At 37.7% G+C, this 27,654-nt stretch overlaps 1 protein-coding gene across 2 annotated transcripts in view; it reads right to left on the bottom strand.

Annotated features, from left to right (window-relative positions):
* EFL1 (elongation factor like GTPase 1) overlaps positions 1–27,654 on the bottom strand; it is a 207,480-nt gene that overhangs the window by 118,240 nt on the left and 61,586 nt on the right. For both annotated transcript variants that reach the window (XM_027852151.1, XM_027852152.1), the window contains exons 13-15: positions 11,075–11,226; positions 9,910–10,085; positions 4,791–4,929 (exon numbers count right to left, since the gene is read on the bottom strand). In XM_027852151.1, coding sequence (XP_027707952.1) covers positions 4,791–4,929; positions 9,910–10,085; positions 11,075–11,226 — 467 coding nt within the window. The remainder of the gene's footprint in view (positions 1–4,790; positions 4,930–9,909; positions 10,086–11,074; positions 11,227–27,654) is intronic.

The raw sequence follows: 27,654 nt of genomic DNA, 5'->3' as shown, positions 1-27,654 counted from the left end.
ATCCTGTGTCCCAGGCAGTGAGGCAGACAGTCCATTCCAATTTGAAAACAGTTTGGAGCACTGACCCTGCACCTTGTACCAGCCTAGTTAAATTACAAGAGGCTTATCACCAGAATATCAATCACCAAACGATGAACTGTTTTAGTTGAATAAACGCAGGAAAACTATCTCAGGTGTAATCAGATGGCAGCTGGCATTAGTTTTGGAAATAGCCACACTAATGACATAGTTCATGGGCTCATATAAAAGAAAAATTGTGTGTGTTGGAAGGGCAGGAGAGGTAAGAAAGAAACAAGGTCTGTTTGGAAATGAGTGAATTGAAAGTTAAGATGGTCATCGTTCTGGTTAGGGGAAGGCAGAACAGGAGTGGAACAGGAGCAGAGCAGCTGGTCGTTCTTCAGGGAAAATAAGAAGATACCAGTAACAACAATAAAGCAAAAAGAGCGATTGGGAGAACAAAGCAAGGTAACCACCACAGTAATAACAGAACAAAATCATTAGCAATTAACAAACCTGTGGGGCAGCTAGGTGGCGCGGTGGAGACAGCACCGGCCCAGGATTCAGGAGAACCTGAGTTCAAATCTGGCCTCAGGCGCGTAACACTCACTAGCTGTGTGACTCTGGGCAAGTCACTCAACCCCAATCGCCTCACCAAAAAAAAATAACAAACCTAAGCAAGAATGAACAAAAGAAGCCACGTGGACACCAAAGTTTGCCCAGATGACAATTTGCATTTTCCACCAGCCCTTCGACATTTTTTCCACCCAGGTACTGTGCTGCTCTCCCTGGTCCCCATGCCCACTCTGCTTAAAGTAGGGCAGGTGTTTGGTACTTGAGGATTTGACTGGCAGGTGGTAGAATCGAGCTCTGCAGTAACATCTCCCCATCAGGCAGCCCTTCTGTTCTCAAATGTGTCCATAGCGTCCATGACCGTATATGAGGCTGTATGAATGTAAGGTGGTATAGGCCACTTGATATGAGGAAATCGTATCTGGGTAATCGTAGCCAATAGCTTGAGAGGACAAAATGCAAATTAACAGATACATTTTACCAGTCTAGCCATTTTCTGAAACAACAAGCAAATTGTAACTACTTGCTTCATAACAACTATATTCTATATAGCCAAAACAAAATGGAAGATCATGCAAATACTTGGATCATTCAGGAAAAAAACCCCAACATTCTTTTTTTGTCTAGAATGAAAAAAATTCATAGCCTTTCCATTCTACTTTGGCTAAGCTGACCTAACCTATGAATTAAGGAGGAAGAAATAGTCTTTCCTTATATTATAGATTCTTTTAGTTAAGAGAGAAACAGATGCGGTTACCTCACACAGGTTGCAAATGGAAACAATCCAATTGCTGCTTAAATTCCTAATGTACAATTCTCAGCTTAAAGCAAACAACACTGCTTCTTTTGATAAAAAAGGATGGTCTTTTACTTGGAGAGAAAGGGCCTGATCCAGGATGATTAAGAAACAAAAGGCATCAGAACTAATAAGGTAAATATTTTAAACACTTTAAAGCACTTTCTTAAATGAAAACAAATATCATCTGTAAATAACTAAAACAAATCCTTCCCGATCCAAAGGGAAATGTTTGGAATAAAGGGAAAAATTAATCACTATTTAGATGAAAGGTTACCTTAAAAAATATAAGAACTATGAAATTATTCATATGTTCCTCAAAATAAATGTTAAATTAAATAATGAAGCTATTTCAAAGTTTCTTGGTTTTCCATCATACCATATAATATATCATAGAATTAGCTCATTCACCATACCATGACTTCCTATTGACCCCGTAACCAATCAGAACTTAAGCAAAACAAGTTTAGAAGGAAACTTATTAATATTCATTATTTTCTTGATGCTATGGTGAAAAAGAAAGGTATCAAGTTGCTTCTGAGAATATTTCTTCAAGAACTTTTAAAAGCAATTTAACCATCTGGAAAAGATCTGAAAAGTTTCCATGAAAAAGCTATAGATTTGAAAACCTAATTTAATTTCCCATATACTTCAATAAGAGGCAATAGCAAACTTATATTTTTAGAGACGTTCATCACCATATATAACAAAAGGCTAGTGTGCATTAAATATATTAGAGACCCACTGCCCTCCTTTGTGTCCTCATCTTTAACCACACAAATGTCAGAAAGCAAGCGGGTGAAGTCAAAATCTAAATCAACTGTTTCCAGACAGCAAAAAACTGTTGTACACTATCAATATCATTACAAGATCTTCAAATGAATTTAGCAGAAGCCAAATGTGAACCCCTGTGTTTTCAAAAGTCAAAGAAATTTTTGCTTTGTTTCTTGTCTATAAAATGCTGAATTGTTCAAGTAAGTTATATAATGTTTTCATTTACTTTTTTCAACAAAAATTTACATCTGGGATGGATAAATCTGATGTCATATACCATTTTTGATGAGAAGCATATGGGTAATGGCCATATCAATCTTATTTTGAAAGTTCTTGCATTTTAAAAAGTGAACTGGTACCTTTTACAATGTTAATTAATGAGAGAAAAAGGAGGTGGAGACTTCAGGTCTGTCCAAATCACAATAAGACCCCGTTACTTAACTTGTGAAATGTGCTCCTGCCACGTACATGGTAAAAAGAAATAGAAAACAAAATATATATGCTCACTAGATTCTTTAGGCCAAATTTAGCCAACTTATGAGTTGACTCCTTTCCATTTCATACCCACATGTGAAAAGATAAAGCATTTTTAAGTGGATAAAACTATACTGACACATCTGGTATCAATAAAATTCACCCCAACATACTATTGGCTGGCATCCCAGCATTCATTATTTTGAGCTGCTGCTGTCTCTCTTCTGAGTTGCCCTACCCCTTCCACCTCATAATACACCAGAATGCATGGCCTGCCTTTCAGCCCTAGACTGAACTTACTCCTAAATTTGGAAATTTGCTTTCTATTAGGTGACATTGTGTCCTGGCTTCAGACATGGCTGCTGCTTCCACGACGACTGCACCTGTGGCAAACTTTCCTAATCACTATATGTTCGTCAACGAACAAGTGGAACAGCCTAGGTAACGGACAGGCTTTGAAGAGACAATCTACCTGCTCGAGATGGTTTGGTGACAATGGCTGAAGAACTCTGCACAACTACTAAATAAATATCTTCAATGAACAAACCTGGTTTGTTTGCTTTTTGATCCTTCAGAAATATCTCAGGGAAGGAGAAATCTGATCTTTGACTCTACTTTACTTAGAGTAAAATTATTTCTCTAAAGAACTCACAGAGCACTAGAGCTACAAGGTATCATAGAGATCACTGAGCCTGTCTCTGTTATTACTCTGACTGGGAAACTAGGGCCCAGGCCAGTGAAAGGATCTGTTCATGGTCATCCAGCTAGGGACTAGCAGAACCTGCACTTGAACCCAGTTTATGGTTCTTTTTACTAAATTATACTGTCTATCTGGATCTTGATGATAGGGGTTCGTGCAAGTATTGATCACATGATAAAAACAGTCCATGTTCACCTATCCTACCCATATCATTCATGATTCTATACACTTGGCTTCAAAATCTTAATTTTGTTACACTGTCCTCACATTCAGGTCAGTCATTTTGTTTGACTTTTTAAATTACCACCTATGGACCTTCTCCAGTTCCATTTTATCTGTGTTAACATGTGGTTGCAACAATAGGAGGCTTTGATACAGATGCAAAATTCTCATGGTTTTGTACAAGGGCAGAATAATATTTTCTATTTTATTTCTAATCCCGTTCCTAATGACCAGCAGTTTGTTAGCAACTGCTGTCCATAAAACTCACAGACACTGAAAAGCAAGCTTCGAAAGGCATGGAAAAGACATGACTCCATAAGCCAATTAGATAATTATGCTTGTTGTGTGCAGGTTGTGTGCAGGTGTTCATAAGCAGGTGTGTATTTATACACCTAAAAGTCAAAATAATTCAGGAAATGTTTCTAAACTAGCTGTTCTAAGATTCAGATAAATGTCTACTGACACACAAAGGGGCATCTTAAGACCAAAGACTAGCTACACTATTTATTCAAACTCAAGTAATTTACAGTAAAGGGCCCTATAACTTAGCAACATAAAAGTTCAGGACAAAGACCTACTAAAGAAATTACCCTCAACAAATTTCAGTTGCAATGAAGGTAAGAAGGAGAACCTGAAAATCTAAGTCTATCAAGTTCACATTAAGAAATGTTTTAATGGGGACAGCTAGGTGGCGCAGTGGATAGAGCACCGGCCCTGAAGTCAGGAAGGAGGACCTGAGTTCAAATCTGCCCTCAGACCAAACACTTGACACTTAACTAGCTGTGTTACCTTAGGCAAGTCACTTAACCCCAATTGCCTAAAAAAAAAAAAAAAAAAAAAAAAAAAGAAATGTTTTAATGGAAAACTATTTCATTTGTAATTTTAAATGTGAACACACAAATCATGAGCAGGGAAGAAGTACCAAATGACTGGAGATTTCTCACTTAGATAATAAGGAAGAAAACTCATAGAAATGGATGGATAATTTTAGTCACAGGTAATGAGGAAATGCCAGACAAAAATGATGATCGGAGAGAAAGAAAATAATTTAAATGAGCCATTAAATAACATTTCCAGGCAATTCAGGTCTTCTAAAAAGCTGCCCATTCCACTGAATAGAAGGCTTATCCCAGAGAAAAGACAGTAATGGCAATGTGAGGAAGGAGAACTATTTTGCAGAATGATTTTCTTTACATGTTTAAATGTATTATATATTTATTTGCTAAATAAGAGAAATTAAAAGCACTGTCCTACCTAGTACATTGCCTGGGGGCACTTCTTGTAGATCCTCTAGTTCCCTTCCCATCAGAAGGTAGAGGTTTTCCAAAGTACAACAAGCCATATGGGGAATTGACGGAAGATCATCTGGAGAAGCCGAAAAGCCTAAAGGTACCTGGTCAAAGAGAATGACTGATGGTAAATAGACATTTTATAAACTAAGAATGATTCCATAAAAAGTGAAAATGTACCCATTCCAATCAATCAAAAAAAATTTATGCAAACATATTACGTGCAAAGAATTGTGCTAGAAGCAATAAGTAATAAAAAGAAATCATTAAAAAAAAGAAAGGTCCCTAACTTTAAGAGATTAAAACATATTTGGGAAGACAAGATGCATTCACATAAAAAGAGAGCTAACAACACATGATGGTAGAGGACAAGGAGTGGTACAAATAATCAGTTCTTCCACCAAAGGACCACTGTGGCCTGGTAGGAGCAGGGATGGTAAAGGAAAGATCTACTTATGGGGATAGGAAAGAATCATAAAGTATGACTAGGGCTCAGATGGATAGAAGGAACAAGGTCAGTCTTACAGTGGGGTAAAGGTCTGAGCAAAGTGATACTGCAAACTGAGCAAAGACACACAAAATATATCCCATGAAAAGTGAGTATGCCATTACGGCTGGAGCAGAGGAAAAGGTTTTAGACATTAAAGCGACATAAAATTAGAAAGAAAAGTTGCAGTCCTATTTCAGAGGACCTCAAGCCCAAGCTAAGAAGTCTAACTTCAACTTGAAGGTAGTAGGAACTACTGGAAGATTCTGAGCAGGGAAGTGACCTGATGAAAGTTGTAAATAAAAGATGCCACATGAGGTTATGATTTTGGGGTTGATGTTGGGCCAACCTGGATGGCTAAAGTCAGAAAATCAAGAGAACTATTAACTTAGAGGATTCTTGAGAATTATAATAATAGCTAGCATTTACATTACACTTTAAAGGTTTGCAAAGCACTTTACAAATGTTACCTTGTTTTATCCTCACAACCACCCTGGGAGGTAGGTGCTATTATTATCCTCATTTTACAGATGAGGAAACTGAGGTAATACATAGGTTAAGTGTCTTGATCAGGGTTATGCAGCCAGTAAGCATCTGAATCAGGATTTGAACTCAGGCCTTCCTAATTCCAAGTCCAAAAAGTACTCTGTCCCTAGCTGCCTAGGAAAGACAAATTCCCAAAGGTCTACCGTATAGGCAAGTAAGCCTATTTCAGCTTATAAGAGATACAAAGCAAGAACACACCAAAAGAGAAAAATAAGATAACTAAGTACAGAAAAACAATATTTATCTGCCTATGTGGAATCAACCCAGAAGCACGGTAACCATATGCTGCTTGGTTGATCCCTCTCCCTCTCCCCCAGCTCTTAGTACCTTCCCCTCTAAGTTTACCTTTGAGAGAAATTATTATTTTTTTATTATATTAATAATCAATTACTAAATTAGGATTAAGGTCTTTTTCTATTTCTCATTCAGGGACCAGTCCCCGTAAGTCAGTCAGTTTCTGAAGAACATTGCTTATAGATGAGACTGCCCAAATCCTCCAGGAACACGCTCCCTGATATTGGGCCCACCCAACTCCACTAGGAAACCTTACTTGTGTTTAGAATGTAAACAGAACCTAATCTAGGTGAATTCCAGCCATAAAGCATCAAGTCTATGCCCTTGCACCCCTCCACTGGAGTCTAGAGTAACTGAGCCCATGAAAGAGAAAACGAAACAGAGTGGTTTGGGTAGAGATGGATTCCTCTGTCTAGACTGCTGGAGGCAGCTAAAGTCTGATGATCAAGCCATGGTTTTCAGCAGGATGAGCTGAAGGCTCACCTCCTCATTTGAAAGTCCACTCCCTCATTAACTGATCAGGGCTGATTTTCACCTTTCAGGGGCACTTCCTTTTCCAAAGGTATTATTGGTTACTAGAAACCCATGACTATCAGCTTACTGATTATCAGCTAGTCTGATTAATAAATTGATTTTTAATTACCCAGAAACTGTCCCTCATTTCCCCTTCCATCTACGGGGTATGGAATTTATGTGTACCTGGTAATTTACATGCTGTCTCTCCCATTAGAATGTGAGCTCACTGGGGGGCAGAGATTATTTTTGCCTTTATTTGAATCCTCAGCACACTGCCTGACACAAAGTAAATGCTTAAAAAATCCTTTTTGACTTGACTTTCTTGTGAACATATACAGCATGACCCTCTGCATACACAGGTCAAACCAACAAAGCAACCTATATGTATGTGTACTGCTCCTATGAATGGGGGTCCAAAGAAACTAAACACAGGGTTAGGAATGTGATGAGTCTGAGAAGGTGAAAATAATTTAATTAAACATGAATTATCAAATGCTTACTATGTGCTAGCTACTATTCTAGGTGTGGAGATATGAAAACAAAAATGGAAACGTTCTCTTTGGAGGAAACACAAAATAAACACAAGGTAATTTACCGGAGTTAGAATGGAAGAAGAAAGGAATGAGGGTAGGGACTAACAACTGATTGAATCAGAAAAGGTCTTGCAGGAAGTGGAAACTGAGCTAGTCCTTGGAACTATTGTGAGAAATAACTCATTCGGGATCAGGAGGGATGAAGTTTATTATGAAGTTGCAACCTCGGGTGTTGTACGGCCTAGGACACACTGTACCAAAGCAGGAGTTCACTATTTATCTCAAATCCCGGCCACAAATTCCTATTCTGTTTCCTCATTGGCTGAGTACTCTAGAGTGTACAACTTTACACATCTACTCCTTGACATGTCTTCTCTCCTTCATACATCCCTTGTTCAGAAAATGGTGTCTTAGCCCCTCCTGGAGGTGGAGAAGCTGTTATTAATAAGCCTATTAAGCATGAGCTTAACCCTTGTCCTACTTACTAAATTCTATCAGCAAAATAAGATAAGACCTGTTTTACTGTATCCTGTTTTACTTGGTTACTTTTCTAGCTGTTTGCTCCAAATTGATGGGAACAAACATTTTCGTTACATCTCTCAACTATGGGGTTCATAAGGCAGAGGAGAGGAGTGAGAACATCACTGGCATGGCAGACAGTCTGTACCAAGGGATGTAGAACAGCATGAAGGGCCAACAGAGAGTAATGTATAATCAGCGTGGAAGGATCAGTTAGGGTAAAACTGTGAAGAATTTTAAAATGCCAAACATGAATTTATATTTGATCCTGGAAGTAATAGGGTGGCATAAAACTTCTTGAGAGGAGAGTGAGAGTCAGCCAACAAGATTTTATTAAGTGTTTACTATGTACCAGGCATTGTGCTTAGGGGTGGGGTCAGATCTGTACTTTAGGATTATCACTGGGGCAGCTAGGTGGCACAGTGGATAGAGCATTGTTTTCAACCTCAGAACTAGGGCCAGAGGTCATGGAGGTGCCCCTTGGATACAGCAAGAGTTGTTAAAAATAAGAGCTCCCGTCATACAGCCCTTTAAAGTTAATACAGGGGCAGCTGGGTTGCAAAGTGGATACAGCATGGGCCCTGAAGTCAGGAGGACCTGAGTTCAAATCCGGCCTCAGACCAAACACTTGACACTTACTAGCTGTGTGACCCTGGGCAAGTCACTTAACCCCAAATGCCCCCCCCCAAAAAAGGATTATCACTGCCAGTAAGAGGAGGGGAATAGTTAATTTTATTTTTCTACTATGTGGGCCATGCAAACTTCAGTCACCCTTATCTGAATTTTCAAGAATATTTCATTTAGTAGGTCAGGCAGGCACTGATGCTGTAACATTACCAAAGTAATAGGAAACCATTCACTAGGGATGATTCCAGGTGGTCATGATCTTTGTAACATCTGATCAAGACTTTTAAACAAAAAAACAAACAAAAATCCCTTACATCATCTAGGCAAACTTCTAGCTTCCAAATATTAATGTGAAAAAAGGTTTAAAAGAAGTACTTGATACTTAATAATAAGGAATTTGCAATTATATCATAAAATTTATATGCAAACCAAACCACCAAGATAATCACAAATGGGTTTTCATAAATCTCATTACCCCACATTTAACAATTTAATAAGAATAATCACACACACACACACACACACACACACACTTAAAGTGCTTCTTGCTAAATCAGAGTATATAAAAAACAAGAGTCCTCTAATTTATGTTATAATTTGAGAGGTATGGATAAAATGTTTAATATGGATAAAAAGTTTTCAATACAAAAATAAAGTCAAGATTATTGTCAGGACCCACAGTAAGTTGCTACCCCCACTCACCTACATTCTTTACCTACACTGACCAACAGACCCTAGGCTTACCATGTCCAGGAATCAGTTTTACTAATTTAAGAGGAAACTTATAAAACTGTCCAGGTGATCCAGACCTTGACTCAGCATCAAGGTGATCTGACAGTGACTTGTGCTTCCTATTTCTGCCTCTTCCACACTCCCTTCTGGGTGTGAGTCAGGGGTAAGTCATGCCCCTTACTCATTGCCTATTCAGCTGTGAACAAGACATACAGGGTGGTTTTCAAAAGTACAATTATCTTGTGTTTTTTTTTTACTTTTGCTGTTCTCAAATCCCACAGTATCCATCCAGTGATAGAGCCCTATCTAACTCAATTTCCATGCTATGTAACCATTATCAGTTGTCTTGCCAAAGCCTCACAATGCCTGCTTTGGGTTGTCTTAGTCCCAGGAGACCAAAGTGTTTTTCCACACTTTGCCACATCTCACAGTCCCAAAGTAACAGAAGGTGGTTTCCCTCTATTGTTTTTCTAAAGTGCAACTGATACTTCCGCAAAAAAATCTGCAGCTCAGTGTTAAAGAACCTTAGATTTAAATGCAAAATTGCAGTTACCTAACACATGTGACTTTTTGTTCTAACAGGACTAAGAAGGAGAGATAAGCAACACATACCAAATCTGAGTCAGTTACAGAAGAAATTTGGTATTGATTTGAAGTGGAGCCAATGTGTCCTGGGCTCACTCCCTGATGATGGTACTCATTTCCAAATTCAAGGCTAACTTTTTAAAAACAACATGGATCTCAACTTTTAGCAGACCCAAAACCAATTCGAGACATTTGGAAAGAAGAAGGACCACACAATAGGATAAAAGTTTAGCCCCAATTCTTACCCTTTGCAAAAATTCAGCAGGATCATATTTGGGTCCTAAGACAAAAATTTTCTGTCCTCTTCGAGCCACACCACTAAACACCCGAGCAAAAGCAATGAAAGAATCTTTGTCCTCTGCTTCCTGAATCACAGGTTTTAAGGTGATACTCTCAACTGGATTGGTCAGCTGCTCATCATCTAATTAAAGGAAAAATAGGTGTAAAATATTATTTGATAATTATCATTAAGGAATGACAGGGGAAGAGCGAAAGGAAATAGTAATTTTACACATTTTGATCAACCATCAGGTAAGAAATGTTAAGGAAAAGAGGGAGAAAATTTAGGAAAAAAGCAGTGGTATGGTTAGGGCCTAACAAAAATAAGAGAAACAGAGGATGATGTAAGTTTGGAGAGGGCCAAAAGTCCCACACCACATCAAGCAGGAGCACATACTTTTAAAATGATGTAACAAATCCCATCTTTGCATGTGAAGTGAGGTTGGTGTTGACAACCTATTAGCAACACCCCACAAGTCAAAACTGTGCATTTCACTTTATAAACAACTACTGTGGTCACACACAAATGAAGAGAGCCAGGGCAGTTTATGGCAAGACCAATGAACTCAGGAGTCCGGTCTCCACTACTCATACTACTTGTGTGACTCAAGCAAGTCATCTGCCTCAGTTTCCTCAACTTTAAGATGAGGATTGTCAGGATCAAATGAGATTGTATACATAAGACTTCTTTAAAACTGTGAAATACTATGCATTGCAATATTTTAAGACCTGTCATCTCACTGGTGAGGATATTTCCCCTACGGAACCTGGATTGCAAATGCTCTGTGCCTCAGTAGATGTTCTTTCTGAATTGTCATGGCTGGAAAAATGCACCAGGCTATCAGCTTTCTGAACTTACTGGAGCTGATGCATGCCCTGCCAGAAATAAAAGTGCCTCATTAGAAAAGTACTCAAAACTATTCTCCCTGGACACAACATGCCAAATCTTGTGCCCTGTTCACACGGCCTGCAGAGCCCAGGGCCACCTCCATGACAAGGCATCAGAATACGTCTATAGAGGTCAGATGTAAGGGCTGATTTATTTCGAAATAAGGCTTTTCAAATTATGGAAGAAAAATGGTTAACCCCACAAATCCTCTTAAATATAGAGTAATACAACAACAACACTACTTTTTGTCTCTTCTTTCTTTGGACAGATTTTAGATGCACTTCCAACAAGAGCTGGTTCCAATGGCATTTGTCCCTGAGCAGCAGCCAGCTTTTCAGCATGCCTTCTTCTCGAAAACTCCCGCCTTTGAGCAATTTCTTCTGGAGTTAGAGGTCTGTATAACATTACAAAATGGTTAACGTTTGGAAACAACATGAGATTTCTAATAAATCAGTCAAAGAAACAACAATTGTTACTACAGCATGGTGAGGTAGAGCTAAATCCCGGTTGTTTACCAGCAAGTTTATTTCACTAAAGGTGTACTGCCCTAGCAGAAGCTGAAGGATGTAGACTTCTCAAGTCATCTCAAAGCTTTTTATAGGCTTTCTTGTCTCGGTAGGTGTCTGGAATTTGATGTGGTAGCTACCTGACTCCTATGCTCCTGAATGGTACCTACAATGACACCTTCTCTGGCTCCTGATCCCACTTAAGGATTAGACAAGGTAAGTAAGTTTCTTAGGGCCCAAGAAGAGCCTTCATGGAGGACTAAGAAACTTCTGGAGGGTTCAGAATTCTGTAGTAGCTCCCAAGGAGGTGTTGTGTGATTTGCTAGAAAGAACCCTAGATTTGGAATCAGGAGTCTTGGGTTAGAATCTTGATGGCTTTGAGAGTAGCCACTTGTGTGACTTTGCACAAACCAACATCATCTATAAAATGGGGATAATAATATACAACCTACCTACCTTGTGTGTTTGTTGTAAGAAAAGCAGTTTGTATAAACATTAAAGTGCTAGATAAATATAAGCTATTGCTATTACTATCATCAACAAACTGCAGAGAAATAATCTTAGTATACATAACTTGGTTTTCGTATCTTCCCATCCATATAAAAAAAAATTAAGGAAAGGAAAAAGAAAATCCATCATGGTCAGCAGTAACACACAAGATACAAGGAAAGGTCAAGTCAAAATTAGGGGTCATAGAACTCACAGGATGAACTGAAATTACCAACATAAGCTAACTCAATTCAATTAAAAAATATTTATTGAGTGCCTAATATGTACAAGTCTCTGTGCTGGATCCAAAAGAGAATAAAAGGAAAAATAAAATATGGCACCTCACAGAGCTTAAAATTTAGGAAGAGATCAGACAAGTACACAAATAACTATAACACAAAAGGGAATGTGAAAGTATGGCAAGGGAGGACAAAGGGATTCTCTTCCCTCATCTCGAAAAAATCCTCACTTGATCCTTCCCTGCTAACTATCATCCCACAGCTCTTCTGCCCTTTGTAGCTAAATTCCTCAAAAAGTCTGTCTACAATAGTTGCCTCCACTTTTTCTCCTCTTATTCTCTTCTTAACCCATTACAATCTGGCTTCCAACCTTATCATTTCACAGAAACCACTTTTTCCAAAGTTATTAATGATTTCTTAGTTATCAAGTCCAATGGCCTTTTCTCAATCCTTATTCTCCTTGACCTCTCTACAGCCTCGGACACTGCTAATGACTCCCCCCTTCCTGGATACTCTCTTCTCTCTAGGTTTCAGGACACCTCTCTCTGCTGGCTTTCCTTCCATGTACGTGACTGCTCCTTCTCTCTCTCCTTTGCTACATCCTCCTCCAGATCATGGTCTCTAACCACAGGTGTCCCTCAGGGTTCTGTCCTGGGTCACCTTCTCTCCTCCTTCTTTACAACCTCACTTGGTGACCTCATCAGCTCCCATCTCTATGCTGATGATTCCCAAATCTACCCAGCCTGCCCCAATCTCTGCTGACTTCCAATCTCACATCTCCAAATGCTTTTCACACATTTTGAACTGGATGTTCAATAGGCATCTCAGACTCACCATCTCCAAAACAGAACGCACTGTTTTTCTCCCTAAATCTCCACATATCTAGACCTTTTCCATTACTGTAGACAGCAACACCAGCCTCCCAGTCCCTCAGGCTCACAATTCAGGAGTCATTCTGGATTCCTTGCTCTCTCTCACCTCCCATATCCAAGCTGTTGCCATGGCCTGCTAATTTCACCCTTGCAACATTTCTTGAATATGTCCCCTTGTGTCCTCTGACAGGGCCATCAACTCTAGTGCAGGCCTTCATTTCCTCATGCCTCAATTACTGCAATAGCCTACTTTTTCAGGAAGGTGGAGTGGGCGGTCCTGTCTGCCTCAGTTCTTACCCACTCTAATCCATCCTTCATTCACCCACTAAAGAGATTTTCCTAAAATGCAAGTCTGATCATGTCAACCCCCCTACTCAATAAACTCCAGTGGCTTCCTATTGCCTCCAGGAGCAAATACAAAATGCTCTGATTGCATTCAAAGCCCTTCATAGCCTAGCCCCCTCCTATCTTTCCAGTCTTCAGGATATTTACTCTTTGATTCAGTGACAATGGCCTCCTGGCTGCTTCACAAACAAGACACTCCATCGCTCAGCTCCACACATTTTCTCTGGCTGTTCCCCATGCCCAGAAGACTCTTCCTCCTCTCCTGCAACAACTGACCTCCCTGGCTTCTAGTCCCAACTAAAACACCACCTTCTACAGGGAGTCTTCCCCAACCTTCTTAATTCTAGTGCTTTCCTCCTATTAATTATTTCCTATTTATCCTACATGCAGCTTGAACATGGAGTGGAAGTGATGAATAGATTTAAAGGATTAGATCTGGTGGATAGAGTGCCTGAAGAACAATGGACCAGAGTTCACAATGTTATACAGGAAGCAGCAATTAAAAACACATTTCAAAGAAAAAGAAAATCAAGTAAGCAAAATGGCTGTCTGATGAGGCTTTACAAATAGTCAAGGACAGAAGGAAAGCAAAAGGGAAAGGAGAAGGGGAAGGATATATCCAACTGAATGTGTAGAATTCCAGAGAACAGTCAGGACACAAGGTTTTCTTAAATGAGAGATGCAAAAAAAAAGAAGAAAACAATGAAATGTGGAAGACAAAGAGATCTCTTCAAGAAAACTGACATCTCAAGGGGACATTTCATGTCAAAATGGGCATGATAAAAGATAGAAATGGTAGGAATTTAAGAAGTAGAAGAGAGTAAGAAGGAGTGGCAAGAACATATAGAAGAAGTATACAAGAAAGATCTTAATATCACTGACAACCACAATGGTGCAGTTACTGATCTAGAGCCGGACTTCCTGGAGAATAGAGTCAAGTGGGCCTTAGGAAACATTGCTAACAATAAGGCAAGTGAAGGTGACAGAATTCCAGCTGAGCTATTCAAAACCCAAAAAGATGATGCTGTTAAAGTGTTGCAATAAGCCAGCAGATTTGGAAAACTCAAAAGTGGCTCACTGGATCGGAAAAGATCAGTTTATATCCCAATCCCAAAGAAGGACAATATCAAAGAATGTCAATTACCTAACAATTGTGCTCATTTCATGTGTCAGCAAGGTATGCTTAAGATTCTGGAAGCTAGGCTTCATCTGTATGTGAATTGATAATTACTGGAAGAGCAGGCTGGTTTTTGAAAAAGCAGAGGAACTAGATATCAAATTGCCAAAACCCACCGGATTATGAAGAAAGCAAGGGAGTTCTAAAAAGAACACCTACTCCTGCTTCACTGACTACACGAAAGCCTTTGACTGTGTGGATCCCAGCAAAATGTGGCAAATCCTCAAAGAGATGGGAGTACCAGATCATTTCACTTATTTCCTGAGGAACCTATGTGCAGGCCAAGAAGCAACAGAACCCAACAAGGAATAACTGAGTGGTGTAAGACTGGAAAAGGTGTATGACAAGGGTATACCGTCACAAGGATATATCTAACTTAGAAGCAGAGTACATTATGTGAAATGCCAGCCCGAACAAATCAAAAGTCAAAATTAAGGTTGCCTGGAGAAAGAGAAACAATCTCAGCTATGCAGGCAGTACCACCCTATGACAATGAAGAATTAAGAAGCCTCTTGATGAGTGTGAAAGAAGAGAGTATAAAAGCTGGCTTGAAGCTTAACATTAAGAAAAAAAAAAAGACAACATCTTGGCAACTGGTCCCATCACTTCCTGGCAAACAGAGGGAGGGGAAATAAAAGCGGTGTCAGATTTTATATTCTTGGGCTTGAAGATCACTGCAGATGGTGACTACAGCCACGAAATTTAAAGATGCTTGCTCCTTAGAAGGAAAGCTATGGCAAATCTGGACAGCATACTAAAAAACAGAGACTTCACCTTGCCGACAAAGGTTTGCATAGTCAAAACTTTGTTTTTTTTTTCAGTAGCAATGTATGGCTGTGAGAATTGGACTATAAGTACAGCTGAGCACTGCAGACTCAATGCTTTCAAACTGTAGTGCTGGAGAAGACTTTTGAGAGTCCCTTGGAAAGCAAGGAGATCAAATCAGTCAATACTTAACTACTTCAAGCTATTCACTAGAAGGTCAAATACTGAAGCTGAAGCTTAAATACTTTGGCCACATAATGAGAAGACAGGACTCATTGGAAAAGACCCTGATGTTGGGAAAGGGGACAGCAGAGGATGAGACGGATAGTGTCATAAAAGCAACAAATACAAGCTTGGACAGACTTCAGGAGGATAGAAGGGCCTGCCATGCTATGGTCCACGGGGTCACAAAAAATTGTACACAACTGAACAACAACAACAAATAGCTTGCTTTATATATATGTGTGTGTGTATATAAATAAATTTATATATATATATATATATATATATATATAACTCCTCCTTGAGGGCAAGGATTCACTTTTACCTCTTTTTGTATTGCCAGCACTTACTATAGTGCCTGCCACATAATAGGTGCTTAATAAATGTTCACTGATTGATTGATTCAATGGCAATTGTATGGCATGTAATACACATTATGAAATAGTGTGACACAGTAGTATGATAAAATAGAATGTACAAGCAGTATGACATACTAGAATGGGCACCATATTCATAAGATTTTAGAGCTTGATGGGATCTTAAGACAGTGGATTTAGTGGAAAGTATACAGGGCTTCAGAACTAGAGGCAGAGATGTGAGGGCAGAAAAGTAGGGACTATCACAATCTAAAAGAGTTGATTCTGTATGTAACCCAAAGGGCAACAGAAAGACGAATGGTAGATAAAGTAGGCTACAGCATTTTGCCAACTATGACTACACATTTGGACCATGACTTTAGGCAAACTACAAGCTCTCAGCCCCTCCCCTTATCCTTGTCTATTGAAGGAGGAAGTTGTACCAGATGATTCCCTAAGGTCTAATAACCTATGAGTCTAAGTGCCAGAAAAGATACTAGAACACATAGGAAAAGAGAAGGTGGTGGCCCAGTCATATAGGGACAGATAATAGATGGGCAGCCTCAGCTGTACTCTGGTATCTGTGAAATATAAGAAACCAAAAGAAGGTCTTCAGCAATGAGTAGATCTCTTATAGAGGATTTAAAAAAGAACATGAACAAGAACCACAAAGGATGGGAAACCCTGAATGGGCGGCAACTGACACCAAGAGATGAAGTGCCCATTCTACTGAGGTCATGAATCCAACAAGATACGCAATATGGGGTAAGATGGAAAAAAGCAGAAGGGATGGGAAAAACCAATGAGTATTTGTTAGGCATTTAACAGACATTTATTATGGGGAATACAAAATAAGTTCCAAACACAGTTCCTGCTTTTACGATCTATTTAGGGACAGGTAAATCTTATAAGAAATTATAAAGTAAACATGTTTAAGTCAGCACACCTATTCAGGTATCAGTCAGACTAGGTAGTCTCTGAATTCCATTTCAACTCATATTCTGTGGCTCTTAGGTACATAATCAAGTACAAAATTGATGTGACATTGACAATGGGTTCAGGTAAGGATTAAGAAGGGTTCAATCAACCTGACTAAAAGATACAAAAGAAATGAGTAATAAATCAAAGGAATCATTGGCTTTACACCATAGATATCTCATTTTACAGATAGGAATCCAAGACCAAGAGGGATGAAGCAATTTGTCCGAAACTACCCAGGTAATAAGCAGCCAGGCCAATATTTATTTGAACTCAAGTACTCTAATTCAAATCGAGGGCTCCTTCCATTATATTTTGATATCTAAACGAAGTAAGATGGAATTGAAGGTTCACAGACATGGTAGAGAGAAGTAACTAATGAATAGTTCAACTGATACAAACTGAAAGGTTAGCATTTATACGAATGGAAAAGAATTTGTTCCTATGTGATGCTGGAGGCATGAAGGCTCTAAAATAGGGTATATACAAGATGATAAGACTTTGTATTTTTACAGCATGACTGGGCAGAGTTTTCATTTTGATACGGGTTTGTAGGGGGTTTTGATGGGCAGGGAACAAAAATTTTGGCCAAGAGAAAATGAGACAGCCATATCATATAAAAGCATATCATTTTTATTTTGTTTGGGAAAAATAAGCCAAGGTCATAGACATGACACCTGGGAAGAGAGATTAGTTTACACAGAAGCACTTTTCTGGAGTGAAAAAGGCATTCTCTCCCTTTTCCTACTCAAGACCTGTAACAGAAAAGTCTCATGACTCTAGAAGTCCTAACCTGGAGACTTTACCTCTTTGGTTGCAACCCCAAACATCTTCTACTTCTCTGCCATTGCCAAGGGTAAACCACACACATGGTAGTTTCCTCTCTATTCTCCCACTGGTGAGGTTGTTAACACAACTTGAAAGCAATAAAAGTTAGTTATTTTGGAAAAAGTTTCCCAAATTCTCCAGGAGACTAGAAAATGTTCAGAAACACCACCCAAGTCTCTAAGACACTTAGGGCACTTATTATTTTAAACCCAACTGCAACATAAACTTGATGAATATACTTCACAAAACCTTACTTTTTATATGATTCAATTTCTCCTTGGTCGCTCTCCTGTGTATGACTACTACATAGCAACAAACAGAAGCTTTAGAAAACTGTAAAACACAGCAATTTGACTAAAGAAGACAACACATTTAAACATGAAATGTGAAGAAAACTAACAATTACCATATAACATACTACTGTATTGTTTTGAGATAAATTAAAATTTTACCCAATCTGGGGTTATCTGGGAGCTTGAATATTTAAAAAACTGAAACACACATCCTTCTTACCCTCTATCAGAGAAGAAGCCAAAAGCTAAAACTTTGGTAATCTGTCTAAATCATGCACTGGAAGAAGATATCTACTTATTGCCTACTTCCAAAGTTCTGGCATACATACGAAAGAAAAGAATAATAAATATTCTATCATCAAAAAAAAAAACCACTTAGATCACACTGAGGCTTTCACCAACATTTTAAGTACAATCATCCTAGTATTTTTTTTTTTTTAATTTTCACAAAACTGTATGCTAGAAGGATTTTTCCTTTGGTAATGACCAAAAAAAATTATTTGTTCTAACTTGGAAAAACTTAAAATGTTAGCCATTCCAAAGTTGTCAACAGTTTTATAAATGTGTTATAAGTTCGTTAAGTGGAATCCAAAACACATTTTGCCATAAGAATATTATGCATGGTAACTAGGCTCTCAAATCTTCCTATAAAGGTCTATTTAGCCTAGTAGCCTATAAACAACATGTGTAACAATCCTTCTGCTGGATGGATTCAGCTCACCGAGAATTTTTATTAAGAGTTCTAGAATATAACAGGTACTTAATATATGTTTACTGATTAATTGATTATTATCACAAAAATGCTGCTATAAATATTTTAGCATATATGGAAATTTTCTTATCAATTGCTCCTTGAGGTATAAGCCCAGTAAATAGACCTTCTGGGTCAAAAGGCACGCACATTCTATTTTTATGTATTAACTTAAAATTTTTGTGATTATTTGCATAATTCCATATTGTTTTGAAAAATTGTCCTACCATTTCATAGCTCTACAAACAATTTACCTATTAACCCACAAACCCTCTAGCATTGACTGTTTCGTTTTTTTTTTCTGGTTACCTTTGCCAATTTGCAGGGTTTAAGGTAACACCTTAGGGCTGTTTTGATTTGTATTTTTCTTATTATTAGTGATTTGGAATATTCTTGTATGTGGTTGTGAATACTTTGTAATTCTTTTGAGAACTGTTTGTTCTTACCCTTTGATCATTTATTTATTGGGGATTGGCTATTAGTCACACATATGTATTAACTGTTTTATATATCTTGGATACCAAACCCTTTAGAAGGCTCTTAATAAATGTATGTTGAATGAGTATGAATGATCTAACTGAATTTTTCTTACTAGCTGTTTTTTTAATTCTAAACTGATCAATTATTTTGGAGACATATAAATAAGGACTAAGTCTGAGTAGTATGCATGCTAATCTCTGTAAATTAGTGTGTGAGTACCTGAATTTCTGTGGGGAAAACAATGTTTAAAAGGGACAATAGAGTAGAAAGAGCATCAGACTAGGAACTATAATACCTAGGCTCCCCAACATTTGTACTACCACTAACTAACCAGTTAGCCATGTTGCCTTGTGAAAATTTCAATCTAATCCAATAAACATTTATTAAGTGCCCACTATGTACCAGTTACATTAAACTATATTTGTTTCCATTCTGTTTTAATTGTATAAATCATAGAAAGTCAGAGCTAGAAATTAGTTGAAAGTTGCTAGTCTACCCCACTCCCCACTTTATAGATGAGGAAACTGAGGCTCAGAAAGCAGCTAAGTCAGATCTTAAACCCAGGTCTCCTAATTATACTTTGTTAGACTACCTCCCCCATTCATGTATTGGTTTATTACGATAAACATGTCAAAAAATATATTTCAGTAATAAGTCTTGATTGTCTTTCTGGCAGCAAAAAGCAGGTCTTTGAGACTGACACCTTTAGGTTTCCTAGATACAGAGCTTACCAAAAGTCTCTATTATTTGGTAATAAACCTTGACAGGACAGAAGGTAAAGAAAGGAAAGGGAGCCTTCAAGTATAGATAGTATATACTAGAGAAATACAGTGAGATTCAGAAGGAGCAAAACCAGGGAAGGACCATTTCCTGACTGTGAATCAGGAATCACTGGACTATGATATTATAGTTTCTCCCCCATTTTAACTAAGAAAAACATGGCAGTGAAATCACTTTGGAGGAAAAAAAAGGGGGCTCTACTCCTTCAGTTGTTGTGTGAAAGTCACAGCTAAGTCAGTTAGGCCTAATCAGTCACAAGACTGATTAACCAGGCAGAATAAAGGGAATTCCCATTCAAGATAGTACTTTGACTAGAAGATCTATGAAAAGGAAAAATGTACCAATCAGATCCATGGATAAGAGAAGAGTTTATGACCAAACAAGAGATAGAGGAGATTATGAGAAATAAAATAGATGATTTTGATTACATGAAACCAAAAGGCTTTTGCATAAACAAAACTAATAAAGCCAAAAATTAGAAGGAAAACAGATTGGGAAAAAATTTTTGCAAGAAGTTTCTCTAATAAAGGTCTCATTTCTCAAATGTATATAGGACTAAGTCAAATTTGCAAAAATAAGGGCCATTCTCCACTTGATAAATTGTAAAGGTATGAACAGGAAGTTTTGTGGGGAAGTAAAAGCTATCAATAGTCACATAAAAATGTTCTAAATCCATCTCCAAAAGCCTCATGATGGATAATTCTATCCACATCCAATGAAAGAACTATGGAGTTTGAATGCAGATCAAAGCAGACTATTCGCTATTTTTTCTTCTGTTGTGTTTTGTTTCCTCTTTCTGGTGGTTCCTCCTCTTAGTTCTAATTCTTATTTACAACATCACTAATGTCAAAATATGTTTAATAGGAATGTATATGTATAGCCTATATTAGATTGTGCACTGTTTTGGGGTGGGAGGAAGGGAGGGAGGGGGAGAAAAATTTAAAACTCAAAAGCTTATGGAAGAATTAAATTAAATTAAAATAAAATAAATTAAATTAAAATAAATTAATAACAAATTTAAAAAAAGAATTGGAAAAAATGTTCTAAATCACTAATGATTAGAGAAATGCAAATTACAACAATTCTGAGATACTATCTCACACCTATCAAATTGGCTAATGTGATAGAAAAGGAAAATGTCAAATGCTGGAAGGGATGTGGAAAAATTCAGACACTAATCTACCTTTGGTGGAGTTGTGAACTAGTCCAGCCATTCTGGAGAACAATCTAGAACTCTGTCCAAAAAGCTATAAAACTTGTGCATGCCCTTTGGCCCAGCAATACTATTACTAGGTCTGTATCCCAAAGAGATCAAAGAAAAGGGAAAAGGACCTATTTGTACAAAAATATTTATAGCAGCTCTTTTTGTGGTAGCAAAGAATTGGAAATTGCGGGGATGTCCATCAACTGGGGAATGGCTGAACAAGTTGTGGCATATGATTGTGATGAAATACTATTGTGCTATAAGAAATGACAAACAGGATGGTTTCAGAAAAACTTGGGCAGATTCATATTATCTGATGCAAAGTGAAATGAGCAGAACCAGAAGAATATTAACAACACAATAACATTAACAACACAATAACAGCAATATTATAAAGATGATCAACTGTGAAAGACTTAGCTACTATAATCAATACAATGCTCCATGACAATTCTAAAGGATCCACAATAAAAAATGCTATCCACCTCCAGAGTGAAAACTGATGAACTCTGAAATACAGATGGAAATACATTTTTCTAAACTTTTATTTTTATTATTTTGTTTGTGTTGTCTTTTGCAACATAGCTAATATCAACATATGTTTTGCATGACCTCACATATGTAACTGAAATCAAGTTGCTTGCCTTCTCAAAGAAGGGGGAGGAGCCAGAGGGAGGGAGAAAATTTGGAACTCAAAAATTTTAAAAATGATTGTTAAAAATTTGAGAAATATTTAATGAAATAAGCAAAAATTAATTTTAAAAAGATCTATGAGATCCCTTCCAAATCCAAAGTAGATTGGGAGTGGGGGGGTGGGAGGAGTACATAACAGCAACAAAGGGTGAGAAAATCATGCAAGTGTTGGCAATGTCTCATTACTAGAGAAAACACAAAGAAAGGAGCAAGGAAGGGAGCACAAGTAGGAAAAATGGACACAAGTACTCATCTAAAAGAGGTCCTTCCATGAACCAAATGAAGTGTTCACTCCATAAACATGAATGTAGTAAAAATAGCTAAAGGCTCAGCAACCACTGGCTGAATACTTTCTTGAGATGAGAAACAAGTATGAGGAATTCTTGGTATTGTCAGATCTTTGTTGAGGAATAGCGGGAACAAAAATTGGATGAGTGAACTAAGAAAGGCCTTGAAAGGCAGGCAGAGCAGCTAAGAATAACTGACTGACACCTGAGCTGTGGATGTAAACTTTCCAGGTACAGGCTGCCAGCCCCACAATTATTAAGCATGAGCCAGTCTCTGGCAGATTAAGTTCAGAGTCTCCAGAATCAGGTTATTTTTCAGGAACGGCGAATGATAGTGATAGAAACTGGCAATAAGCAAACGAAAATCTTTTTTTTTTTTTTTAAGGCAATTGGGGTTAAGTGACTTGCCCAGGGTCACACAGCTAGTAAGTGTCAAGTGTTTTTTAGTCTGAGGCCGCATTTGAACTCAGGTCCTCCTGATTTCAGGGCTGGTGCTCTATCCACTGCACCACCTATCTGCCCCTGAAAATCTTGTTAGTAACGCAGTAAATGCAAACCCTAAAAAGCCAGCTTACAGTAAAAGGTTAAAAAATAAGTGAATCAGCATATATTTGATTAAACATTGGAAGATCAAGAAAATATACTACCATAGCAGGCAAAATTCTATTATTAAGATTATATATTTCTCTTACAGATCATTTTGGATAGAATATCTATCAATCATGGACTTAAAATTCTATCCAAATAGCAAATGATTATCCATCACTGATTTAAAATAAAAATACACAAATCAGAGCAATCTTATAATTACAAAAACTAAAAATGCCCAACCTCTCACATTACTGCATTATTGAGGCATTTCTGCAGTGTTTTAACACTTGTTTGCCCTCTTGCAATTAAGTAAAAACCACAAAGAGATCCAAATTTCACAAATATATAAAAGCTATTACTTTAAATCAGTACCATATGTTTCATTTGAACCCCAAAAGAGATATATTTCCATATAGGAAAGAACACTAAATATATTTTTCCTTTAAGTGACCAAAATTATAAAGCTCACAAATTATATAAAGGTCAAACCTTTTCATTAAAAATTCGTTTAACATTACGCACAATTAACTATAAATATTTCTACTTAATAAACTGCTTAATACAATGAAGTTCAGCCACAAAATGCTTTTTTGTACTCAAAAAGGCAGTTCAGAATTCGATTTTTTAAATAAAATGCCCTTTACAGGTGATATCTTTACTGAAATAAGTTTAAGAAAATTTTATGTCTATAGAAGATTACGCTTTATACAACAATCACATCAAAATGTTACTCATGACAAAGCAAAACCAAATTTGTTTCTGCATCTTTTCCCCTGCAAGCTTTCCAAAAGAGAAGCAAAGAAACTTAAATGTGTTATCAAATGACGTATAAAACTAACATGCTGTTTTAGCACATGCAAACGAGCTGCATGACAAAAACCAGAGATCTAATTATCATGCTAATTTCATGCAGTATTATAAGACAAAGTGCCAATTTTATGGTGACATTTAAGGCAAGGTACTCATTTCATGCAGAGAAGAAAAATATTTTTCATGTCATTGAGAAGAAAAGTATACAATGTAAAGGGGATCTCTAAAGTCTATCAATCAGAGGGAAAAGAATCCTTGAGCTTCTATGATTCTGATATAACTACTGTGGAAGCCATAGGGAGGCAGCCACACATAGAAGGAGCCCTTGGCCAAGAATCAAGAGTTAGGCAATCTAAGTTCTTTAAATCCAAGATCTGACACTAAATCTCAGCTCTTCAATCTCAGGCAAGGCAGTGTGTGTGCATCTGAAAACGCCAGGGTTCGACTATAGAATCTTCCAGTTTCATAAAAGATTCATCATGAATAGCTGGGTCTGGTAGTTGCCATGTCCCTTCCTAGAAGTTAAATTTCCCAGTGCCCATCATTCCTCCTTCAATCTCCCCAACTCTGTCCTCTTAATTCTTCTGATGGCATTACTGAAAGGATAGGAGAGACTTCAGGATGCACTGATCTTTTGAGCTGCAAAGCACACACTCATCACAGGCTTCTTTTTTCCATGTTAGTTGAACCTGAACCATAACACAATGTAACAACCATAGCCCCTAACACATTCAAGGAAACAAGTGCACTTAACTCCCCCCTTGCCTTCACAGTTCCATTATGCTCCCTTCCTCACTGAGCTAATAAACATTGGCATATATTTTCCCCCCATTAATTCTGCAAATCCATCGAGAATACTTTAGGTTTACAACATCACATGAAGTTGTGGAACATGGAAAAAAATGCTGAGACATGTAACCGGTATTGATGCTTATGGACAGATGGATCTTAAGGGAAAATTCAAATGATGAATTTAAAACGAAAAGAAAAGATGTGAAGCTATCCTCAACAAACAAATACAGTACTATTCTGACTATAGGCCACATCCCTTAATGGAATCTCTTTGGGGAAAAAAAGATGTACATTGGAAAATAAATGCATTATATTACCATTTATATGTTTATTTATGGTAAAAGGTTTTCTAAAAAAAAAAATCATTCCTACCAATTCTGTCATCACTGCTCCTCATCTTTTATCGCTTTCACTGTTATTCTCTTACTTAGCATATGATTCTAGGCCACATTCAGATTTTCCAGAAACCAAACTTGAGAAAAAAGTATGGCCTATATTCAGATGAATATATACCACTTCTCCAATTAAGGTGGAAACCAAAAGACAGGAAGGAATTATTCTACAGATTCTCAGACAACAAGCAAGAATCTGTTCAATTTGGGTCTCATAAAGACAGACAGGAATATACTAGGTATCTCCTAGAATTCTAGTTTCAGAATTTATTCTCGAAAAAAAGAGAGATTCAGTAAAGCACAGGAACTAAAGGCACAGCCAGGGTTAACACACTTTGGAAAGTAGAAAGGGTTTAGAGTCTGCACGGGGCAGAATACGGCACCATAAAAAGGGTGAAGGGGTGTGTACCAAACAGAACCACCAAGTTCCAAGAAAGCTGTCAGTAAATAAGCCAAAGTTAAAAAAAAAAATGAACAAGAGTCATGCACACAGAAAAAAAAAATTTTATTAAAGAAACATCTTAATGCATGGTTTAGAGGTCAGAAGGGCAAAGCAGAACTAGCTTTTGCTGAAGTTACAGAACTTTAAAAGTCAGAAATGTTACTGATGACAAAAGAAAATAATCTTTCAGACAGTTTCTAAAAATGTCTTTGTTAAAAGTATTTGGGCAGCCACATGATTTGCTCAACCATAGACATTATTCTTAAATTCATTTTAAGTTTTCATTTTCAAGTTGTGGTGAGCTGCAAATAAGTAATATTATTTATGATATCCTCTCCACCCTCTCAAAATTTCTGTTTAATATAACAAACTGTATACCAAGGGGTAAATACTTATTCTTTCAAGATTTTAAAACCAAACAAGTGAACATTTACGCTGTGATTTTTTTTTTCCAGAAAACGATGACTTAAAAGATGAAACAGTGATACCTCAGCTATCTGGAATTATCAGAGATTGAAGTGTTCTTCCTGATAACTGAAGTTTAACCACTTATGTGTAGAGAGAGTTTCCTCCTCTGGAAAACAAGGAGGCAGTATTTGTGGCACAGAAGAAAGAACATCAGATTTGAAATGTGAGGAGCTGAGTTCAAGTTCCTTCTCTGCCTTGTACTCACTCATGTGAACATTTTCAAGTCCCTCAACTTCTCAGAATCTCGGTTTCATTTGTAAAATAAGAATAAAGGCATTTGCACTATCTACCTCACAGGGTTGAAGGAATCAAATAAAGGAAACATGGAAAATCACTCTGCAAATCATAAAGCATCATACCAATGTATGCCGCTATTATCAGAAGATCTTTAAGGTCCCTCGAGTTTGAAAACTACATCATCTGTTTTACTGAAGTTATTGTTGTTGTTATTTGGGAGGGAAGACACAGTCATAATTTCAGTGACTCACCATGGAGGAAGGCCCTCTACCCATGCAGATTAGCACTGACTCTGCAACTTACAATTGGAAAGAACTGTCTGGGGCATTCAGAGGTCCAAGTGTGCACCTAGTCATGCAGCCAGTTTGTGCCAAAGCCCCCAGGTCTTTCTAACTCAAGGGCAGGCTCTCCATAAGCTATCCCAGGATTTCTTCCCATTTAACTTTTTTTTTCCAATGGAAATCTTTTTTGAACTATTTTTCACATGCCCTTGAATTCAAAATATATTTAAACTAATTTAATTAGGTTACATCTCATGGTCATCAATATATGAATAAGTTCTTATAACTACTGCATCAATAGACATGCAAATATAGTAAGTGGGATAGGACAAAGGGTGACTCAGGAGTCACCCTAAAATTTGCAGCCACAAAAAAGTCCCTGGTGTCAGAGTTATGATCATTTGGCTTATTATAAAAGGTAGCATGAAGAATATACAGCTACATAGCCTCTTGGGCAAGACAGTAATAATAATAATGATTTTTTAGAAAGTGTTTTAAGTTAAGAAAGTTAATTAGCACTTTTCTTTCAAAAATCCTGTGAGGTAGGTAGTTTAAGAAGTATCATCCCCATTTTAGCAATTAGGAAATGGAATCTCAGAGATATTAACCTGATTGTCCAGAGTCACAAGAATACTTAAAGTGTGGAACCAGAATTTGAACCTAGGTTTCCTAATTCCATGTCTAGTTGGCATTGCTTCTAAAATCACTATTTTTATGTATCACTAACACAACATGCCATGGGGCTACCCTGTTGACTGGTACCTACTTTTCTATCTCATTTGTGCTAAATTTGTTGCTGTGAGCATACTGCCCTGCAAGATGTAGCTACAGATACAGTAGCTATAAATGAGGTGGGACAAAGGAATGAAATGACCCTATTTCAGAACTGTACTAGGTTATTTGGGTAAATCCTTGCAGCTCCAACAGCTAGAAATTCATCATCAGAAAAAATGATATTCATGTGCACATAACATCTCCCCTTCTCCCTTTTTCTCCAAATTCTCATGAATGTGTGACTTTTACATAACTCCAGGCCCAAGCAACACTAAAAATTGCATCTTTAATGTCAGAGCAAGCCTGAAAATGCAGTATAACTTGCACTGATTAGCTTTCTCTATTTATGAGCTGAATTAACACTGGTTGGCGAGCCATAAGCATGGCATTACCTGACCACTCAGAAGGCCCCTGGGGCCACAAAAGTGCAGAGATCTTGACTTCTCTCTTTCATTAAGTTCCCCCCAACACAACTGCCCAACTCATGCATATGACACAGTGCTAGTCTTAGGAACTTCTGTGATCAGGATAGCACCAACAATTGATAGGACTCTGGTATCTGTCTGAAAGGACAATGATGCCTATAGGAGTTGCTAAAATCTATGGGGCTCATTGCCCCCAACAACTGTGGAGCTGTACTACTTCTGCCTCTTCATAACAGGCTTTCTTTTGCAGTCTGAGCCTGTGTTTTGCCACCCTAGTGGCCACTTCTACTCTTGACTGTTCCTAACATGGACAGTAACTTTTCTTTGCCCATCTCTTGCTCCTTC

This window comes from Vombatus ursinus, unplaced genomic scaffold, assembly GCF_900497805.2.
Source record: "Vombatus ursinus unplaced genomic scaffold, bare-nosed wombat genome assembly UNPS02009205.1, whole genome shotgun sequence".
NCBI lineage: Eukaryota > Metazoa > Chordata > Mammalia > Diprotodontia > Vombatidae > Vombatus > Vombatus ursinus.
The sequence above is the reverse complement of the archived record's forward strand: the minus strand, read 5'-3'. Positions and strand labels throughout refer to the sequence as shown.